The 15,972-nt window shown below is 53.3% G+C and overlaps 2 protein-coding genes across 2 annotated transcripts; one reads left to right on the plus strand and one right to left on the minus strand.

Moving 5' to 3' along the window:
• Positions 1-889: 889 nt before the first annotated feature.
• CIMIP2A (ciliary microtubule inner protein 2A) lies at positions 890-14,121 on the plus strand. Its single transcript, XM_021277545.4, has 7 exons — positions 890-1,369; positions 4,295-4,488; positions 7,133-7,428; positions 8,349-8,466; positions 9,413-9,507; positions 11,409-11,526; positions 13,485-14,121. The coding sequence occupies exons 1-7, from the start codon at positions 1,314-1,316 to the stop codon at positions 13,571-13,573; spliced, it is 966 nt and encodes a 321-aa protein (XP_021133220.4). The 5' UTR covers positions 890-1,313; the 3' UTR covers positions 13,574-14,121.
• Positions 13,564-15,817, minus strand: TUBB4B (tubulin beta 4B class IVb). Its single transcript, XM_027471213.3, has 4 exons — positions 15,658-15,817; positions 15,441-15,549; positions 15,249-15,359; positions 13,564-14,773 (listed from the first exon to the last, which is right to left on the minus strand). Exons 1-4 carry the CDS (start codon positions 15,712-15,714, stop codon positions 13,713-13,715), a joined length of 1,338 nt encoding a protein of 445 aa, XP_027327014.1. The 5' UTR covers positions 15,715-15,817; the 3' UTR covers positions 13,564-13,712.
• Between the last annotated feature and the right edge of the window lie 155 nt (positions 15,818-15,972).

A 15,972-nucleotide genomic window follows, 5' to 3' on the forward strand; every position in this document is an offset into this window, starting at 1 on the left:
CCCGGAGTGGCCTGGGGTCGCTCTTCAGTGCTGTGAATATGGTGCTGTGTTTCCTTAAGCATTTTTTTTTTCATATTCATATTAAATTCAAAGGATGATCTGGGTTGGGAGAGACCTTTGTAGGTCTCTAACCCAGTCAGCCTCTAAAAACAGCTAACTTCAAAGCTGCGTTGGGCTGCTCAGAGCTGTGCACAGCTGGGCTCTGAAGGTCCCCAAGGATGGAGATGTGGGCACCTGCTCTGACCCTGCCCCAGAGCTGCACTGCTCCTGTGGGGAAGAATTTTCTCCTTATGTCCAGTCAGCCTTCCCCTTGGGGCAACTTGAGCCTCCTGCCCCTCATCTTCCACTGAGTACAGTCATTGTACCCCTGGCGGCCCCATCCACCCTGCGGAGCTGGGGATGCTGTGCAGTTCTGTTCCCGCAGAGTTCAGGTACTGGGGCAAACTCATAAGGTCTGGAAACTCCAGATCTCCCAAAATGTTGAGGTACCAAGAGCAGGAGTCAAAGCAGCACATGTGTCTTCTCAGGTGCAATTTTGTGTGGAGTGCTGGCACCTAAACAGATGAGAAAATGCTGGAATACTCCAACTTCTGGTTAGTATCTCTGAGGTCTTGAAATGATTGTGCTGGCCACGTGGCTGGAGTTCTTTGAGACCACAGAGGGACACTGGCAATGAGCCAGGCTCCCTCCTGGTGTTGCAGTTTGTGGAAGTGGTGCTGGTGCCAACAGGTGGGATGACCTTGAAGGTAAGGACACAGCACTCCCAACAGCAGTTCAGCACAGAGAAGAGCTGGGCAGAGGGGCGCTGAACCACCACACAGCAGGCACCGTGACCATGCTGTGTTGGGGACAGGAGCTCCTTTGCCCTGTTTGTAGCAAGGCAGCAAAGGTTTGCGTCCTCCAGCAGCCAGGAGCGGGCAGAGCAGGGCTGATGCATCCAGTGTCAGCGCTGCCCTTGCTGTGTGTGCACTGCATGGGGACCTGGGTGTGCACAGCACAGAGCTCCCCGTCTGCACGTGTGGGACGTGGACGGCGGCGTGAACACAGACACGTGCCGGGGCCGCTTATGGGGAACATCTGCTGCTGTCCCAAGGGTGCTGAGCCTGCAGGAAATCTGACAAACTCCATGAAATTTCCATGCTCATCCAAGATTTCCAGAGCTTTCCTTTCTGGGTAAAGAAAGACTCATCCAGAAAAACCTGCAGAGCCGCGTGGTGCGCCTGGAAGCACAGAATCACAGCACGGTACCCGGCAGCATCACAGAGGTTTCCCGGGTGACTGCTGCATCTCCTCCCTCCCGCTGTCACTGTGCCATGACGGCCCCCAGGGAGAGCAGCCTCTTCCCTCCGGATCCTTACCATGTCCCCGGGTAAGTCCTGAAGTTCATCCAAAAAGTCTGGTCATTTCCAACGCAAATACCTCTGGTTGGGATAGGATACGTCTCGTGGCTCATGATTTTTTAAAGACACTGATAAAAGTGCCATCTAACAGTGCAGTGAAGGAGACATGGCTCCAGGGGGAAAACTGCACCTTATGGCAGGTGTAATTAAAGACCATGACACGGGGCATTGAGGGGAACTTCAAAACTACTTTTTTCCTTTTTTTCCATTTATTCTAAGCTGCCAAATGTTTCCAGAGCTTCTGGGTTTTAGTTCCAAACTGAAGTAATTTTTGCACCAAGGATGTCTGAAGATCTCCTTTGAATAAATATTTGCATGAACATAATTGTCATCAATGAATTAATTGGGTAGAGCACAGTCCTCTGAAGTCAGTGACTGTGGGTAATGGTGATCTGGCTGATATATAGCTGGATTTTTTTTTTTTTAAAAAAAAAAAAAAAAGCTTTCTGCAAAGTCCTGTTATGGCCTTTGAAAGGAACAAGGCTGTGGTTGGTGAGAGGTGGTTCCCGATGAATGGGCTAAAATGTTATGTTGAAACATAAACACTGAAGGCAGAAATATGTGGACAAGCTTTGTGGTGAAGCAGAGGTGGTGCGTGGGGTCCCCTGGTGATCTGCCCCGGTGTGTGTGGTGCCCTGCACACACGGGTGACCTGGAAAGGGCTGGACGGCCACCGAGAGACAGCAGGTGGCTGCTGGTACAAAGTCACTTGGGTCAGTGAAGTTTTGAGGGCGCCTTGGGAGCCCTCCCCGGGCAGGAGCTGGTAGAAGAGGCAGAGAAACAGCACAGAGGGAACCAGCCCGAGTCCTGCATGGCCATGGGCAAGAGGGGAGGCTGAGCCTGAGCTGCAGGTGAAGGCTGGGAGCGTGTTTCCTTCCTCAGCAATTGTCTGGTAGCGAAGATGAAATTGGTCCTTGCCATTACAGCAACGTGCAGGATTTTCCCGTTCCTGACCTCTGTGCCTTCAGAGCTTACCTAAGTGCTGGGGTTGGGTTTTTCCCTTACTCTTGCATTGCTGTAGTTGTCCAAACGGTGTGCGTGCTGCTGTGAGCTGTCACCCTGCGTGCTGACAGCAGCAAGGAGGGAGCTGTGCTGGGCTTGCGCCTCCCTTTTGGAGCCCAAAGCCTCAAAATTCTTCCCTTGCTCCATCCTGCCTAAGAACAGCCCTTGCAAGAGGCAGATTTGAGCCCTAATACCACCACTGCAGCTGCACGGCTCCTCTCAGGCTGCTGCTTCAGCTGCAGGAGGCAGGAGGAGGCACCAGCTCCTGCTGCTTGAGGCTTCCTTCCTCCCGTGCCCAGGGTCCCGCTGGGCTGGGTGCCTGCACGCGAGGAGGAGCTGCCTGCTGGGCATCGCTGCAGCCTGGCTCCACTGCTGCAGACGTCGCTGCCTGCAGATGTTGGGAGGTGCCGGCAGGAGGAGGAGGAGGCTGACACGTTGCAGCACCTCTCCAGCTGTCCCACGTGTGGGGCCTGCCCATGCTGGTGAGTCCCCAGCACCACGCAGGCACCCAAAGCACTCGGAAGCACCAGGCACCAATCACCCCCGCAGCGCTCGGAGGCATTGGGAAGTGAAACGCGATGTTAGAGCCATTTGGCAAGGACTTGGCACGGGGAGAAGGTGTAGATCCACGTTGTGGGCCTGTCCTGGGAACGGCCCTGCCCGTCCCGGCGGAGCTGGGAGCGGTGCGGAGCGGTGCAGGGCCGGGCACAGGGCCAGGGCTGCTCCCTGTTCCGTGACGCAGCCCTGGGAGCGGGCACTGAAGGTAGGATTGAGCAAGAGAAAGGGAAATTGGGCACAGCCTCCAGAAAGCCACTGACTTGCTGCTTGCGAAGGGGTTTTAAGATCACTGGCTGCAACGGTGAACTACAGAAACGAGGGATTTCTCTGGTTTCTTAATGAGAATACCATGAAGAGAAAGTCAAGCAGCCTGCAGGAGTCCTGATCTCTTCCCAGAGCACCACGGCTTCTATCAGCAGCTCTTGTGATTCACTTACGTGGCAGATCCATTCCCCGTAAACCCAGACTGACTCGCCTGAGCTCCTCGGATTACCTCGCTTTTAATTGCTTATGAATTGAATCCTTTCTCAGCCCTACCATTATTTTGTTCATGATCAAAATCCCTTCAGCTGGCCTGTAATTATTTAGGCTGTGTCATTTTTGCTCCCGCTCAGCTTTATCGTCCCTGCATAGTTTCTCTGTGTTGCAAGACGCATTGAAAATCAATGGGAAGGGGCCACCGAGCTCCTCCAGTAGCTGCCGGTAAAAGATCCTGCATGCAAAATAGGACAACTTGCCAAGTGCAAATGCATGGCTCTGCTGGCTGTTGTTTAAAGTATTTGGAAGGGAAAGTACTTACTCATCATCTTATGATCCTCATGCATCATCTGCCTTTATCCCCAAATACACAGCGGGATCATTGATCAAGTATTTCTGTCTATACATTGTGACTGGCAGCTCTACCTTCCTTCTGTGCTGCTGGAATAACGTCGCTGCTGGGAAATTTGGTGCTGGGAAGAGCTGGAGTTTGTGGCCTGTGGTGGGCTTGGGGACGGAGCCAGAGTTGGGCCAGGCCCCTTGTCCCCAGAGCCACTGCAAAGTCACCTGGGGAAAGGAAGGGAAGGAGCAGTGCAGGTTGCTTTGGGTCGTGAGCCCATCCTGCTCCTTGCTATGAGGGCTCAGAGTTTACAAGTCACAACTCTCAGTTCTGCAGTTTGTGATAAACGAGGGGCGCTGGGATATGCCCAGGTACAAACATGCAGCTCGGGTGTCCCTGTGCCCACCGATGCGGTGCTGCGTGCCTGGCCCTGCTCTGCCTGCTGCACGACGGCCCTCACGCCAATCCTCCGGCACAGGCCGTGGCAGTGACCGCTCTGTTTCGGTTTCCTCCCCAGCTATGAGGGCTTCGTCCCTCAGTACAACTATCAGTTTGGAGAAACCTACGGCAAAACCACTTACCGTCTGCTGACAGACCCCCACGTTCGGAAGAGCCCTCGCTCCGTGCTGGCGCCGCTGTGCAAGCAAAGATTCATCGAGGACTTCAGCGGGACACAGGGCAGCCTGCAGCCCTACCTCCCCGGGCACCCAGGTGAGCGGCCCCTCATCTGTGCCAGAACAAACGCAGGTTTGGTCACAGTGAGCTCCGTGCCTGTCCACCATGGGATCTGGGGGAAGGGGAAGTTTTCTATGGAGCCCCCATAGTCCTGGTGCAGGTGCCTCTGAGGAGTAGTGATGATGTGAAGCTGAAGCACGGCCTCAGCAGAGGGGCATCACTGGGCTTCTGGGGTTGGCATCTTTTGGAGCAGAGAGAATCGTAGGCCCCTGATTATCTTCAGTTAGATAAATGATTTTATGGTGTTTATGAACTTGCCACCCAACTCCTTATTCCACAGGCTGTAGTCCCCTCTCTTTCTGTCTGGGGAAGATTGGCTCGTAGCTCTCCTGCCTCAGCTCTGCAAGAGGGCTTGTGTCTGCCCCCTCCTTTCTCTGCCCCCTCCTTTCTGTGCCCCCTTCTGTTAACCAGCCCCATCTCCTCCACCAGCCACTTTGAGACGTGCTCACAGAGATTCCCACCACCAGGAATTTGCAGGAACCTGCCCAGAGGGGCTAGGTAGAGGGTGCCTGAAGCCAGCTGAACAGGCCCCAAGTGACAGCCGTGCTCTGGTCCCATATCGGCCCCTCTCAGGGCCGTGCCTGTTTGTTGTGTATGGCGCTGTGAGCCTCAGCCATAGCTGTTTGGGGCCCTGCTCAGCAGGAGCAGCTCCGTGCAGGGGCTACGTGTGCCTGGGCAGGATCTGGGCCCTGTATTCCCTGGAGGCAGCCCCACTGCAGCGACGTTTCCTGCTTCACGCTGGGAATCGCGCCACGTAGCTGCTTGCAAGCTTTTGGCATTTCTGCTCTTCCCAGCCGTGTTTTGCAGGATCCAGGTCTGCTCCACGCAGGTGTCACTCACAGGCTTTGTTCCTGGATGTTTCCATTTGCATTTCCTTGGCCTAAAATGTAGTTTGAATGGACCCAACTAACCAGTTGGCCTGGTTGCTCTCCATCATTACCCCGTCCTTGTTGTTGTCCTCCCCTCGCCAGCCTTTACGTCACCCACAGATGTTTGTGGCCAGGAGCTTGCCTCTGCTGCTCGCTGGTGAAATGCTGAAGAACCTGGCCCCGAGAAGCACCTTGTGCTGTGATACCTCTTCCTGCTGCTGTAGGGCTGTCCAATCCTCAAGTCCTTCATTGTAAACTTCCATGAGTACTGCGTGGCGTTCTTCTTTAAGCACAACATTTCACCCAACCGAGATCAAAGAGCTCCCAGCAGTGCTGCGTCTGCGGGTTTGCCATTAGTGAACTCAGAGCCTGAAGGATGTTTCAAGGTCTATTTTTGATAAAATCTTGTTGATGGGCACAAAGTATGTTGCTGGTCAGATGAGTCCTATGCTGGATTTCTCCTGGAAGTGATGCTGGACTCGGCTGATGGGGATGTGAACCATGGAGCTGCAGGGTGGCTGTGGCCATGGTGAGGGGTTATGGCACAGGCTGATAACAAAGAGCTCGTAAGGATTTCTCAAGTACAAAATGGCTTCATTTTTTTTCCTTTGATGGAATAACTAGTTTGTTGCATGAAAGAAGTGTAGATACAATATTTTCATTAATAATGTAGGAAATACAAAGACAAAGCTGCTTTAAAATTTGCACAGCAGATTGAAAAATCAATTCTATCGAGGATTTATTTTTAGTCTGTTGCTAGCCTGGGCAGCAGTTGATAGTACTGTTATATAGAGGGTGTGCCTATGTCTATAAAACTTTATGAAGTTATATACCGTATATGTGCATTATAATGGGATTAGAAGCAAACTTCAAACCCAAGCACCAGTTGGGAGCCTTATACCTGTGCAGAAAGGGGCAAATTCTGCTCCTTGCTGAGAGCTGGGACCGGTGGCTTCCCGCAGGGGCCTCTGCAGCCGCAGCCAGCGCTGGCCGCGCGTCTCTGCGGGCTCTGCAGATGTCCCCAGAACAGGGCAGTGGCGGTCAGAGGGCTGGGAGGAATGACCTATAGGAGCAAAAATGGAAAGAATTCGATTTGTTTAAAAACAAACAAACAAACAAAAGTCAGGCATAGAAACGGTTTTCCAATTAGGAAGAGGTGGTTGTGGGGTGTAAGAGCAATCATCACTAAGGAGGGAGAAAGCCATGGCGCTGAGCAAAACGCGTTAGGCAGCGCTGGGGCTGGAGGTGTCTGACGGGCTGGGGGAGCCACGTCACGGGATATTTTTAAGGGAAGGCCAGACAAAAGCTGCCAACTCGGCCATCCCTGGTTCATCGCGCAGACGCTCAGCGCACGCTGGCCGTGGGATTTTTTCCAGCCGGCGTCAGCAGCCCCGTCCTGGCCGAGCAGCCCCGATGCCGGTGCAGGAATTCCTTGTCGGGCACAGGGGCTGTTAGGGGTGTGTGGACACAGTGAAGGATGTGGGCTTTTTTCCTTGCTATTTATAGCTCGGCTGGTGATATTTTGCAGCTTGGGCATGGTGTAGATCAAACATTAAACAACTGAACCGATCCCTGTGTAGTCTGTGCACGGCAGTTTGTTGGCCAGGGCTGATGGGGTTTGTGTGATGGAGCCCGGGATGCTTTGGGTCCCCGTTCCCCTCCCCTGTTCCAGAAAAGCTGGTGGGGCTGAGGGCAGGCACAATGGCGATGCCCTGGCCTCTCCTTCCCCACACTCTGGCTCTGCCCCACAGGATACTTTCCCTACGAGAGAGCTGGGGCCATGACGAACTTTCCCGAACCGATTTTTGGACCAAAGCCTCCCCCGCCAGGGCCGGCAGAGGAGCAGCTGCTGCTGACACACATGGACCCCATGCCTTCACACGACCCCAGCGAGCGTGCCGTAAGCGTGCAGCAGGAATACGGGTACCCGTCGGTGGTGGCACGCTGTCCTGCCGTGCCGTGGAGGCCATCGGAGGGGCAGGAGTGGCGATTACCTAAGCTGACCGCATCTCGTGGGCTTGTCACCTCGCCAGCAGGACTCAGGCAGGTGAGTGGCTCTGGGTGGGTGGGAGGCGTGGGGAGGGCCGGGGGGCTCAGGCTTGCTGTGCTGGGAGGACAGGGAGCCGACAGGAGGCACAGATAGCAGGGATGGTGAGGACCGAACATTGAAATTGTTGGGAAATATCAAATTTGCAAGAGCATTTCTAGCAGTAGCCAATCCATCGCATCATCATGTTGTAATGGGTAATTGCTCCTAATCGCAAAGGCTTAATTTCTCATTCAGCTGCATTTTAGCTTCAAATCCCTCTTGTCAGACCTTGTGCCATGCAAAGCAGCCCTCCTGTGTTGGGCTTGGGGCTCCTCTGCTGAACCAGGACCTCCTCGTGCAGAGCAGCACGTGCTCAGGGCACCTTTGGCCAGTGCCATCTTCCTGATCTCCTGCCTTCCCCAGCTCACCCAGATTTCCAACCTTCATTACTCTCTTTGAAACACAGGCTTTAGGATTTGACTTAATTACTCTGGGACAACGGGTTTGGTCCCCTTACTGCTGCTGGAGCAGGAGATGCTATTTGTCGTGGGGCAGTCAGCCAGGGCTGCGCAAATCCCCTGAGGGCAGAGATTAGAGATTTGACGTATCAAAGTCAAAAGCTGCCTTGGATATAAAGCCCGAGAAGGTTCCTCCCAGCGCCTTGCTCTGAGAGGCAGCCTGAGGAACAGGTTTCCAAAGGAGCTCAGCCCCAGAAGCCCCCCTTGGTCTCCCGTGGGTATTTTGCAAACCCTGCGCACGTAGAGCGTGCCTGGTAATTTGGCAGCAGCAGAAATTCTTGCAGTAGCTCTTAGTGGAGAGCCAGGGAGAAATGGAAATGGCAGCTGTGATTACTGGGTTCTGGCAGTGATTTAAGTAGTGGAGTCAAAGGAGGAAGCAGGTTTTACTGGTGTTTATTTTATTTCTGCTTTTATTTTGAGCCTGTAAAAATTGAAGGTGTGACTCTGCCAGGAGTGACTGAAGCTGCGGGTGTAGAGAGAAATGATCGGCTACCAAAGCTGGATGTACCGAACGTGATCCAGCAGAAAGTCATCTCAGGTAAAAGGGAGGGCGGCTGTGTCCAGCACGAGTCCCCGGCAGGAGGAATCTCATCCCCTTTTGCCCCTGTGGGAAACAGGAGCTGCGTTGGCCACTTGTCCCCAACTGTCTGAACACTTTGGGGTGCAAAATGCCCCCGCTCCCCTGCTCCTCTCAGCACAAAGGAGTTTCTTTGGGACGTGCAGGACGTGGGCTCTGCACTCTCTGCAGCAGCCTGAACAGTGCCTGCTACCCCCGAGGTATTTCTCTCCTAAAAACATAAGAGGTTTTTCTGCATAACCAAAGCAACAAACAGCGTTGCACTGCACCTCACAGAGGTACAGAGCTCTTTCTGACAAGGAGTTGTGCTCCCTAACTTCTCACTGACCATAGCGACTGCCATGAATGCATGGTGAAATATTTCAGACGGGGTGGAAGAGGAAGGCCAAGCACTGCTAGTCTAGGAAGCAGCAGGCAAATTTCTCTCTCCAAAGCATTCCCTTGAGAAGAGGGAATTCTGGCTTCTTTTAGTTTGCACTTCTCTCTCTGCTTTTCCTCATTTTAACACTTGATGTAGTTTCTCTTTTACAATTGGTGAAAAATTGTTGGATGGGAAGGGTAAATGAGGAAGAGAGGCTGGAGACCTGGTTGTTAGCCCTTGCATGCAGATGAAACTGGGTGAGAACACGGCAGAGGTGCTGTTCTAAAGAAACGACTGCAAGAAATTGAAATGTTTCTTCCCTACCTCATGGAGACCCCCATATGATTTAGCCCATTGAGTTTTCCCTGGGGGTCATAACAATGACTGTCTCAGAATAAATCTTACATCCAGTTTAAAAGGATGAATTAAGTGAAATTTTCCCTTGCAATACTCTACCAAGATTTTATATTTGTCCTAGCGTCTTCCACTTCCAGTGTGGTGCATCCTTATATGATTATGTATGTTCTCTCTTGCCTTCATCCACAGGGTACACCGGATACATACCCCGCTTCACCTGGATTACTGGTGTTAACTACTTGCAGGGCGTGAAGGATGCCATGGCTGAATTTGACAGACATCAGGTAGAGTCACGCACAAATCTTATTTCAATGATATAATGTTGGTCTCGAGTCATCTGCAGCACCACAGACAGTTGCATTTGCTGCAGCAGTATTTGAGCTGAGGTTATAAGTACAAGCAAAATAAAACGCTATTAGGTAACACGTTGAAAAAATCATGAGCAATTAAATTCTGTAACTTAATGTCCCAAGGAAACAAGGGAGGATAAATGAGTTCATAAAAGGATTAAGCAAATCTATTGAGGGTTGGTTTAAGGGTAGCTATTAAAAGTGCTGCTCTGGGTGCACAAACGCAGGATCCAGCTATCTGCACTCCCCTTATGCAATATATCCTCTGGTACCTGGATGGCTTCCTGGGCTTCTTGGATGGATATTCCTCCTTTTCAAGTGTTGTAGAGATTTTTCCTTTACTAACGTAACTTGTCTTAAAAGGATTTAGATCTTCTCATTTTCTGTGTCCATCCCAAAAAGCAGAGAAATATCCCTATTGAAAAAAATCTCCTATTTTGCCCCCTTGCTGTAAGATCCCCCCACTACAAAGCCGTATGACCCTCCTACATGGGAAAACGAGACCCCTCCCACCCCAATTAGCAGATTGCATCCAAAGCCACACGGTCCCTCCTGCTACCAGAATGGTGTGAGAGCCCCGGGATGCTGCAGCCTCGCTGGGTGAGTGCCAGTGAGCACCGATGGGCTCGGTGACAGCTCATTTTAAAAGCAGGCTGCAAAATTTTTCACCCTTTCTGGTGAGCAGGATTCGCTGTGGTGCCTTTGTCCCAGAGCGTGGGGGTCGGATGTAGGAAAAGGTGCAAGCCCAAAGGACCCCTGACTGGGAAGAAATGGCTCTGTGGGGACAGCGGTGGGGCTGTCGGGATCAGGGTGCCTGGTAGCATCCTGATGCTTTGGCTGAAATGTCTGAAGATTTTTCTTGTGTGGCTTCCTTCGCCTTCCCTTCTGTGGTTAATAGAAATAGAAATAAAGCAAAGAGAACAAAAAGCAGATGATATTACAACTAAAAGTGCTGCTTGCAAATCACTTCTGCCCTGATTTTTTAAGAAATATGTGCTAGTGAAGGAGGTGGATGGTGTTTCTCCATTGCAGGGGTCAGAAAAATTCAGGCTTGCAGAGGTTTTTTTGCAGTGCAGGAGGCACTGAAGGAATGAATGTAAGCACACTAAAAAAAAAAAAAATAAATCACAGCACATTTCTATCTAAGATGGCTTCTGCCTTCAAGCCACTAATCTTCTGCCCTAAATCTCTGTTGCCCTAGGTTACGTGCTAGGATGCGCCACGGAGCGTTTCTTACTGGCTGCATCGGGCAAAATAATGCAATCCTCTCGCTTCAGCGCTGCCCTGGGCAGGCAGGAGGATTGCACCGCCGCAACCCGTGCGGTCACACAAGGGTTCGATGGCCCCGGCAGCTCGCGTGGCTCCCTCAACCCTCCCTTTACCACCGAGCAGGGGCCACGCTAACAAGGCAGCGGGGCTTTTCTGAGGGCTTTTGGGGTTTTGCCACCCCCGCGCTGTCCTTCAACGCAGTGTTATCGGGGTCTGACCTCCGGGGCAGGTGACGGAGGAAGATTTCACTCTCCCTTCCGTTAACGCGCCCTAAGCCTTCCTCTTCCTCCTAGGCTGGGAATTACGGGCTAATCGCTGTCAGTGGGACGCATGGAGAAACAAAACCAGTTCAGGGGCTCACACCAAAACAAGGCACGCATTCCGCTGCAGCAGCTCCATGAGCTGTGGCCCAAGCCCAGATGCGATGGCTGCAACCTAGCTTTAAATTAGAAGGAAAGGGAACTGGTGAGAGAATTGCTTCTCATCAGCCCAAGTATTTCCTTTAATTAGGACACGGCTTGGGTAGCAGTGGTTTACAATTCCTGCTGCTGGGTTTTGTTTTCCAGTTCCTGCAGCGATACCCGGCTCACAGCTTCGGCAAGAGATTTCCCCAAACTTACTGGCCTGACAACAGAATTTACACCAGTGCTGGACTGATACCGGCCTACACGGGCTTTGTACCACGTAAGTTCATCAGTTGAATGAAAATGAAAGTCACTAATTACCATCATTAAGTAGTGCTGTTGATAGCTGCAGTGTCATGGTAGAGCCCTGCGATGTTCCACAGGGGCAGTAAATGTGCTGGGCTGCTGGAGCCGTGCCCTCACCTGTCCCCCACGGCTGCATGGCAGCTTCTTCATCAAGGAAGGGCTTCTGTTCCCGAAAAGCTTGAAGGGTGATTAAAAAAAAAAAAAAGCAAAAGGTAGATGATGCAAAGGGGTGGAGACTGCACCAAAAGCTGTGAATTGGTATAAGCCATTGCAGGTGGTGGCGGCCCTGTTCTGGCCGCCAGGCTTTGGGGGTCCCAAAAAGGAGAGGTGTGAAGGGCGTTGTGGGGTCTGGGGTCTGCCCTGAACCATGAGGAGCGGTGTTCCAGTTGCTCAGCTGGCAACCAGAGAGCCCAAGGCACAAACACGAGGAGTTGTGTTCTAATGGGGTTCCAGCAGGACTCAGTGCTGAGGCACCGCTGATCCTGCTATCAGCGTGAGGGCTTCCCAGGCATCCAATGGAACCGAGTCCCACAGCTGCCTCTTGTCCCCTCCAACAGGGCCCTGGGGACAAGCAGATGCCGCGGGCAGGGCCGTGTACACGCTCTCACCTCACGTTGCATGCTGTACACAGGAAAAGAGGAAAAAACATTTTCTGCTCCTCTTGGCTTCTGCCTCCAGCCCCTGCTCTGGGAAAGGGGAGGTTGAGCACAGTGGCTGCTGTCCCCAGCGCAGGGCACCCACCTGGGCCTGTCCCCCTGGCTCTCGAGGCACTGTGCTGGTGTTTCTGGCTCTTCCTCCACACAGGGCTGGCAGTGGATAGGGCTGCGGTCATCTGGAGGCGCTCAGGTTAGAGCCCCCTGGAGCTCTACAGCCCCCAGGCAAACCAGAGTCCAGCGTTAGCACTGCCCCTGCGCTTTGTCCTCAGTTTGATGCCAACATCAGACATGAGGGGAACGGCCACAGCCCTGCAGGGCTTTGAGGGAAAACCATGGGCCAGGGAATGCATAAGCACCAACTGCTGCAGGCGTTACCTCATGCTTTAAAAATCTCTCATCATCTTCTCACCTACAACAGCAGCCTCCTGGATAGGTCTGAAGCCGGCCACCTGGTTCTTGACAGGCTGATTCCCACCACTGCTCAGGGCCATTCCAAATACTGCTCCAGAAGGGGAAACTTCGTTTTTAATCCTTAGATTTGCTAATAGCAGTTTTCTTGACAGACAATAGTGCTATTTAGTAGCAGGTAGGTATTTGTGGTCACCTCCAAAGGGTGAAAAGGGACTATCCCAAACTTCAGAATATTTTTCTAACTTGAATTAAAAAGAGCCCATCAAGCTGTTGGCTGCACAAACTGGAGCTCTTCAGCATAATTTGTCTGCAGCAGCAGACGCAGCACAGCTTGCTGCAGCTGGCTGAAGCCGTGACTCGCCCTGAGCTCCAGCTCCCTGCTCGGTTGGTGCTGCTGCCTGGATGCAGCCTGGGCGAGGGCAGCTCCCTTCCTTCAGAACCACCCACCTGCATCTGAAAGGCAAATCGCAGGCACCATTTCATTAGCCAGGCAGCCCGAGCAAGCTGTAGCTTCCAGCCACCTCCCTCTGAGCCTGCGCTTTCCTTCTGGCCAGAAGAGCTGCCCAGCTCCTGCTGAGACTGCAGCCCGGCCAGCTGACCCCGCACCTGTAATAGGAATCCACGGGCAGGTACCTAAATTTAGACACAGGCTGGGGCCAGATTTCAGCCTCCATGTTAAGGGTATTCCCCTCTGCAAGTACAGTTGGTTACGCAGCAGCATCAGAACATTTCTTCAGTAGAGGAGCGAGTAGGGCTGCCCCATCTCCGGTGACACAAGCAACTGGTGTCCAGCCCAGCAGGGAGAAGCGTGGCTGCCATCAGCGGGAGGGCTGGTGCTCACACCCCATCCCATTTTTTTTTCCAGACCTCCGCCACACCTATGCACTTACATTTGGAAACAGCACCCGAAAAGCTTACCGAAAGGAACAAAGGAGACGAGCCTGTGCACTGTGAAAAATGCTTTAATGGTGCCTGTACAGCATCTGAAGTGACTTTAAGACAGGAAGAGGAACACAACACAGACAGGGAAGTATTGAATGAAAGAGTTCATACAGCTTTAAACAAAATTTACAGGTGTTCGTATGCATAGCTTTTACTCTGCCTCTTCCTCAGCCTCCTCCTCAAACTCCCCCTCCTCCTCAGCTGTCGCATCCTGGTACTGCTGGTATTCAGACACCAGGTCGTTCATGTTGCTCTCAGCCTCTGTGAATTCCATCTCATCCATGCCCTCGCCTGTGTACCAGTGCAGGAAAGCCTTTCGGCGGAACATAGCAGTGAACTGTTCAGAGATGCGTTTGAACAGCTCCTGGATAGCTGTGCTGTTACCAATGAATGTGGCAGACATTTTCAGGCCACGAGGTGGAATGTCACAGACCGCTGTTTTAACGTTATTAGGGATCCATTCAACAAAGTAGCTGCTATTTTTGTTCTGAACGTTCAGCATTTGCTCATCTACCTCTTTCATTGACATACGGCCTCTAAACACAGCAGCTACGGTCAGATAGCGGCCGTGACGTGGGTCACACGCAGCCATCATGTTCTTTGCATCAAACATCTGCTGCGTTAGCTCCGGTACAGTCAGAGCACGGTATTGCTGGCTCCCACGGCTTGTGAGTGGGGCAAAACCAGGCATGAAAAAGTGCAAACGGGGGAAGGGAACCATGTTGACTGCCAGCTTCCGCAGGTCAGCATTAAGCTGGCCTGGGAAACGCAGGCAGGTGGTAACACCGCTCATGGTCGCTGACACTAAATGGTTCAGATCACCGTATGTTGGCGTTGTTAACTTCAGTGTTCTGAAGCATATATCATAGAGTGCTTCATTATCAATACAGTATGTTTCATCTGTGTTCTCCACAAGCTGGTGCACCGACAGCGTGGCATTGTACGGCTCTACTACAGTATCTGAGACTTTAGGGGAAGGTACAACACTGAAAGTATTCATAATTCGGTCTGGGTACTCTTCACGAATTTTGCTGATTAGGAGGGTACCCATACCGGAGCCAGTACCACCACCAAGAGAGTGAGTCAGCTGAAAGCCCTGGAGGCAATCACAGCTTTCTGCCTCCTTTCTTACAACATCTAATACAGAATCAACTAATTCAGCACCTTCCGTATAATGGCCCTTTGCCCAGTTGTTTCCTGCTCCGCTCTGACCTGGAAGAGAGCCATTTTCATATTAGATTACGGTCACTGCTTCCTGCTTGCAAGCAAAGCTTAAGAGCATCAGGCTATGGCAATCTCCCACAAAAGCTTTCATTTTATCATGCCTTGAGCTGCGGTTTCACAGAAGCACCTCTAAAATGGCTCGGTATACCTACACAGAAAGCATTCAGCACCCAGCAATGCGTCAACCCTTTCATTTCTCCCGATATTCCCGAGGAATAATGGGACTCGGAAGATCAACGACCTCTTACACCTTCTCGGCAGCTACCACCGTGCACCATCCGCAGCCCTCCGGTGACTCCACGCCCGTCACCAAGCGCCAGGATTACCCCCCCCCCCCCCTCCCGGGGCCGCATGCTTGGGAGCATGTGCGGCGGGGAAGCCCGCAGTGCAGCGTCCCTGCCCGCCCCACCCCACCCCGAGCCGGTTACACGGCGGGGCCCTCCCCCGCTCCCGGCGCACTCACCGAACACGAAGTTGTCCGGCCTGAAGATCTGCCCGAAGGGCCCGGAGCGCACCGAGTCCATGGTGCCGGGCTCCAGGTCCACCAGCACGGCGCGGGGCACGTACTTGCCACCTGCAAGACAGGGACGGGCCGTGACTGCGGCGCCTGGGGGGCGGCCGGGGGGGTTAATACCGGGGGGCGGCCGGGCCCTACCTGTGGCCTCGTTGTAGTACACGTTGATGCGCTCCAGCTGCAGGTCGCTGTCGCCGTGGTAGGTGCCGGTGGGGTCGATGCCATGCTCGTCGCTGATCACCTCCCAGAACTGCCGGGGACAAGCGCGTCAGGGCCGGCCCCGCCCGCCCGCCGCAGCCCTGCCGCCCGCCGCCGCCTCCCCCCCGGCCCCGAGCGCTGCCGCGGCCCCTGCCCGCACCTTGGCCCCGATCTGGTTGCCGCACTGCCCGGCCTGCAGGTGCACGATCTCCCTCATGATGGCGGCGGCACAGCGCACCCTTGACCAACGCCACTCGTCCCCCAACTGACTGGCTGCGTAAGGCGACCGCCAACCGCCTTATATAGCAGCGGAGTGCGCGCGCAGCATTCTATTCCCCGCCCGAGCGGCCGTCCGCGGCGCCCATTGGCTGACGATAGCGAGGCTCCGCGAATAGGGAGCTCTGATTGGCTGTCGCGCTGTCACTCAAACCCGCGCTCCTCTTCGTTCCGCCCGTTTGTCTGTTGATTTTACTGT

Source organism: Anas platyrhynchos, chromosome 18 (assembly GCF_047663525.1).
Source record: "Anas platyrhynchos isolate ZD024472 breed Pekin duck chromosome 18, IASCAAS_PekinDuck_T2T, whole genome shotgun sequence".
NCBI classification, from domain to species: domain Eukaryota; kingdom Metazoa; phylum Chordata; class Aves; order Anseriformes; family Anatidae; genus Anas; species Anas platyrhynchos.